The 6000-nt window shown below is 40.0% G+C and overlaps 1 protein-coding gene across 5 annotated transcripts in view; it reads right to left on the bottom strand.

Moving 5' to 3' along the window:
- Window positions 1-231: 231 nt before the first annotated feature.
- RPS15A (ribosomal protein S15a) overlaps window positions 232-6000 on the bottom strand; it is a 29412-nt gene continuing 23643 nt past the window's right edge. For all 5 annotated transcript variants that reach the window (XM_030211915.1, XM_030211917.1, XM_030211918.1 and 2 more), the window contains exons 4-5: window positions 1912-1997; window positions 232-359 (exon numbers count right to left, since the gene is read on the bottom strand). In XM_030211915.1, coding sequence (XP_030067775.1) covers window positions 266-359; window positions 1912-1997 — 180 coding nt within the window. In that variant the 3' untranslated portion in view covers window positions 232-265. The remainder of the gene's footprint in view (window positions 360-1911; window positions 1998-6000) is intronic.

The following is a 6000-nucleotide window of genomic DNA, read 5'->3' as shown; positions in this document are numbered from 1 at the left end:
ACCATAGAAAAGGCACTGTGGCTCACAATTAGTTAATCCTTGGTAGAACAGCCCTTCTCACTCACTAGGTTGAGACAACTGGGGAAGCATCAGAGCAAAAACCTTAAATAGAAAGCTGCGTGAATAAGTACAAATGTACTTTTCACATATACAGTCTTATGAATCCACTTAAGTACTACTGGACATCTTTCCTTAAACAAATGGGATAATTTCAACACACACACACAAAAGTCTATTTAAAATTTTATTAGCCTGTTTTACATGTTTAGAAAAAGAATCCCAGGATTTTGCCTCCTGTATGTTTTCGCCTAGCTTCTTCATGGTCCATGATGCCAGCTGAAGTGGTTAGCACAATGTACCTGTAGAGAAGACAAAACTACATTTTCAACATTCTTTTTTTTTTTAAAACAACAGAATGTACAACAAGATATTCTCAAAGAAGTACACAGAATTAGGATGAGTGTAAAAAAAATATTCCAAGAACAAATATGATGGCAGTTCAGTAAAAAACTTTATTGGTCTTTTTATAGGCAGGTTTCAATATTTGGGGGGGGGGGGGGGGGGGGGGGGAAGGGAGGAGATTCAGTACAATTCACTAGCAAGATCATGCCAGTAGCAGTACTGCCACCAGACAGATGGACAAATTCCGAATAGAAACAAAAAGCATTAAAATCTAGGCTAAATGCTTAAAAGGTGTCTCACCTTAATATTCAAAGTTGCAAAAAAAAACAAAGGGGTGTTTAAAATCCAAACCCATCTTTGTTTCCTTTATAGACTTTCTGGTCAACATCTATTCATATAAACGTTAAAGACCAAATTTTCTTGAGCAATCTATGGATAATACAGAGACTAGAGCAACCTTAATTGTAATATTTGTCTTTTTGCAAGATAAAGAATCTTTAATGAGACTTTATTTTAAAAATATTCATCCGGATTTTAAGGGAAGCAAGGTCTCTATATTCCCAGACATTGCACGATGGACACAGCAGAGGCGGAAAAAATTCCTGGACACGAGACAGGAATCTCTTAATGCAGGGGCGGTATTCCAGCTACGATTCCCATGTAAATGCACGTTGATATTCAAGGAGAATAAATATATATTCTTTGAACCCGAGCAACTGCGGTCCTTCCTTGATATGAAGAGGAACTAGGCTCCACCCAAACATTGAGTCCTAAAAAAAAATTTAGGAACCACTGCTTGTTTTCTTTAATTCACTTATTTGTTATGCCAACTTCCTTTGGTCTACAATCCATCTTGAATCCACTATATTTATTTGTGGACTATAAAATCCATTTTCAGTAAAAAAAATTTCTGTATAGATTATTTCTTTTATATGAATGTGTTGTTTGAAATGGATGTATCTATTCAAAGAGGTTTATCTTTGTTTAATTTGAAACTAATAAAGAAATTTAAATAAACGTTAAAGACCACATATGGTATTGCTGATCATGTTCAACCAACTTGTGGATGATATTGGCCAAGACATTTTTGCAAGCTATTTTCTTGAACACAATATTTTGTCAAAATGATCACTTCTGGGGGAATTCTGCAGGTAGTTTTGCGGAAAAACGTGGCTGCGTTTGGTTACCTTGACCGGAAGCCACAAAAAGCTTTACTGAAGCAAAACTGCCTTTTTGACTTTTATTGTGTATCCTAGCACTCCTATTGTTGCACCTCAAAATTCCTTGTGTGTGAACAGGAATGCTATTCAGAGAGGAAGCCATCAGAAAAGTTCGATAAACTTAGTAAGTAGCACCAAACATATTAAGAAAATTTCATCCTTATAAAATTTCAGAAAAGCTTGTTTTTACAGGTTGATCCTACTCCACAGCACATTTCATTCACTTGCAGGAAAGCTTCTTTTCTTAGTACTAAACGCACAGCAGGAAGCTTCCAGAAATCAGTCTTACCCAAACTGACGTGATGGGAGCAGGTTGTTTTGCCACTTTTCTAGATCCTTGAGTTGAACATCAAATCTAGGGCTGATAACACCACACTGCAAAAACACAAACACCAAGAATACGCTGAAGAGCTTAAGCAATACAAATACCACGTTCACCAGAAAGCACCAATCTCCTAACACTTCTAATCTGTTTTGCTTGTGCTTTCACTAAGGAATTATCCTACTTACTTTTATTTCCTTAAAAGTATTTTACACTAGCCTCCTGCCCCTCCACCACCTTCTCTACCCATAGCTAAAAGTCACCTGGTCTTGTAGGCAGGCTTCCAATAGCAGAGGTGTAGCAAGGTGTCTGGTTTCACAGCTAGCACAGTCCACAGATCTTTGGTTCTTTAGGCCCTCCCACCCCAAGGGTGACACTTCCTATATAGTCTGCCCAATACACTGCCTATCCCCGTCACATAATTCTATCTAGATTGCAGGCAAGTTTGAGAGAAAATTTCTGATTGCTGTTGCTTCAAGCTGTTTGCTTTTTATCAGGTGCTGTTCTTGATTTTAGATTAACAGGGTTTTCCAGTGGAGGAGTAGCCTAGTGGTTAGTGCAGTGGACTTTGATCCTGGGGAACTGAGTTTGATTCCCACTGCAGCTCCTTGTGACTCTGGGCAAGTCACTTAACCCTCCATTGTCCCTGGTACAAAATAAGTACCTGAATATATATAAACCGCTTTGAATGTAGTTGCAAAAACCTCAGAAAGGCGGTATATCAAGTCCCATTTCCCTTTCCCTATTTGAGATTCTACATGGAATGTTGCTGTTGCTACTAGTTGAGATTCTGGAATGTTGCTACTATTTGAAGATTCTACAGGGAATGTTGCTAGTGGAGGAGTAGTAGCCTAGTGGTTAGTGCAGTGGACCTTGATCCTGGAGAACTGAGTTCAATTCCCACTGCAGCTCCTTGTGACTCTGGGCAAGTCACTTAACCCTCCATTGCCCCTGGTACAAAATAAGTACCTGAATATATGTAAACTGCTTTGAATGTAGTTGCAAAAACCTCAGAAAGGCGGTATATCAAATCCCATTTCCCTTTCCCTATATTTAAAACAAGGTTTACTGTTCCTTTCTTTATATACACCTAAGAGAAGGATATTAGTTTACTTTCTCTCTTCCTTTAAAAAAAACTTGTTGATCAGCTTACACTAGGCTTCTCTTTTTACCCTCACTTTGAAAAGAAGGAAACCAAGTTATACTCTATGTATGCTCCATAAAGAACTAGCCCTTAGCAGCATTAATATTGCTTGGAATGATAATTAAAGAAATTGCACTCACATATTTGTTAACTATTAATAGTGACCAGATTTTTGTGTCTCTCTAATTAACACTACACATCAGATTCATATAATACAATTCTAAAGCCTGAAATGATAGGCTAATTCACCGTATGTCCTGATAAAAGGTAAAGACTAATTCACTGTATGTCCCGATAATTGGTAAAGACTAATTCACTGTATGTCCCGATAATTGGTAAAGACTAATTCACTGTATGTCCAGATAATAGGTAAAGACTAATTCACTGTATGTCCAGATAATAGGTAAGGAAGTAAATATAAGTAAACCCACAGAAGGAATCTGAACAGGTACTTAGATCTCACATTAACATAACTACCTGTTTCCCCAAGGTAAAAAGAGGGCTTTTAAAATTCAGATGGGCAGAGGGAGGGAGGGACGGGCGGACAGCCCTGGAATCGGAGGGAGGGACAGCCGGATGGCCCTGGAACGCGGAGGGAGGGAGGGACTTTTAAAATCCTGGCTGGGCTGGAACGAAGGGAACTTCCGGTGCTAAAAATATTGGGGGTGCTCGAGCACCCACAGCACCCACTGAGTCGGCGCCTATGCTGTTGGCTAGTCCAACTGCTTCATGACCTCTTCCATTGCCTTAGCAATGTATATATCCCACAAATGTGAATAAAATACTTCTCCTGCAAGACTTTGCTAGACTGGGGATAGACTTATACAGTCTGTGCCCTGAAAAAGACAGGTACAAATCAAGGTAAGGTATACACAAAAAGTAGCACATATGAGTTCATTTTGTTGGGCAGACTGGATGGACCGTGCAGGTCTTTTTCTGCAGTCATCTACTATGTTACCTGCTTCTTGTAATTTAGAGAACAAGCGAAGGATAAAATAGGTCCAGGACTTTTCCTTTCTGATACAAAAAATCATCTACAGTTGAAGTATGGCTAAGAAACATCGCACCCCCAATGCTGCTGCTCTCCCTACAGCTTCTGCCCAGACTGAATGCTGGATCAAAGGCAAGGGTCTGGTTTCATGTGCTAAGTGTATGCACATTGGATCTCTCATGAAAGAACTAAAAGGAGGTGGCAAGACTAAGAAGCATCCGTGACAACCAGAAATTCATCTTAATGTGTTAGGGATCTCCAACACAGGGACAGGAGATGATGTACAGAAAGAGGACAGCTGGACACAGATCACCAGATACTGCAAAATCAACCCCCCAACTCCTTCTTCTGTTGAACTGAAGAACCGTTTTGCAGCTCTGGAGGTAGAAGAGCTGAAAATCTCAAGAAGGAGGAGGAGACAAAGCTCAACATCTCAAAGCTGCTGATCAGTGACCGATAAGAAAGGAAAAGTAGTCATAGTTTGTGATTCTCTGAGGGGTACTGAAGCGCCCATCTGCCACCCAGACATTATATCCAGGTAGGTATGCTATCTGCCTGGTGCCAAGAATCTAGATGTAGTAGGAAGTTTAGAGATTCATCAAACCTACTGGCTACATACTGCTGTTCATCCATGTTGGTACTAATGATACTGGCTAGGTCTCCTCCTGAACATATCATGGCTCTGGGACAGAGGGTGAAGCAGTTAGGTGCACAGGCAGTGTTCTCATCAATCCTTCCTGTTGAGGGTAAAGGCCCAATGAGGGAAACTGGATACTGGAGCTGGATGTGTGGCTGCGTGGATGGTGCCAGTGCTAGCACTTTGGTTTCCTTGACAATGGGATGCTTTTCTAAGACCTACTGAGCAGAGATGGCATCCATCTATCAAAGAAGGGACAAAGTGTGTTCTGTAACAAACTGACTAATGTAATAAATAGGACTTTAAACTAGATTTGCTGGGGATGGGTGAGAAAAGCCCCAAAGTCATTAACAACTCTCAGAAATGTAAGATAAACTAATAGTTTTATAGAAATGGGGAAAAGAGCAATACCTGGAGAGCAAAATTCTAGATCTAGAGGCAGTAATGATAGAAGCTGACTTGGATTTAGTGGCGGTCATGGAGAACCATGACTGGTATATAGTTACACCTGGCTACAATCTATTCAGGAAAGACGGGGTAGGAAAAAGGGTGGAGTGGCATTATATATTAAGAATAATATTAAAGTGATAGAATTGCAGACATATGGGGTAAGGAAGAAGCACTGTAGGTTAATCTTCAAAGAGAGAATGGAAAAAGTATTTACATTGGTGTGATATACAGGCCTCCCTCACAATCAGAAGAAATGGACAGATTTAATTGAAGACATTCACAAGATAGCAATGAAAGGGCAAGTACTACTGATAGGTGATTTTAATATGCCGGACATTGATTGGTGCATCCCTGCTGCAGGGTCATCTAGAAGCAAGGGGAATCTTGGATTCTCTACAGGAAGAATTGCTCCAGCAGTTGATAATGGAACCAACAGGGAACGAAGCTATTCTGTACCTAGTGCTTACAAAGAGTACTTTTGGTGTTACGGTGGGTAATCATTTGGCATCTAGCTATCACCGGATGGTGTGGTTTATTTATGTTTCAACATTTTTATCGACGAGTCAACATATCAAACATAGCCAGAAGGTTGAGTAAACAACAATGTAAATTGCAGACTATACTCAATGAAAAATATACAGCGTCCATTCCATCATCAAAGTTTTACCCATTTTCTTCCTCCCCTCCCCCATTCCAACCTCCTCCCCCCCGTTATCATGTATCACCCTACCCACTACTGACATCTTTAGAAGAACAAGTATTTTATCCAGACGGCTACATTCAACAAAAACTCAACCAAAAAAAAAAACACCCCCCCCCCTCTCCCTACTACTA

This window comes from Microcaecilia unicolor, chromosome 8, assembly GCF_901765095.1.
Source record: "Microcaecilia unicolor chromosome 8, aMicUni1.1, whole genome shotgun sequence".
Lineage (NCBI taxonomy): Eukaryota > Metazoa > Chordata > Amphibia > Gymnophiona > Siphonopidae > Microcaecilia > Microcaecilia unicolor.
Note: the sequence above shows the minus strand (reverse complement) of the source record. Positions and strands in the feature narration are given on the sequence as shown.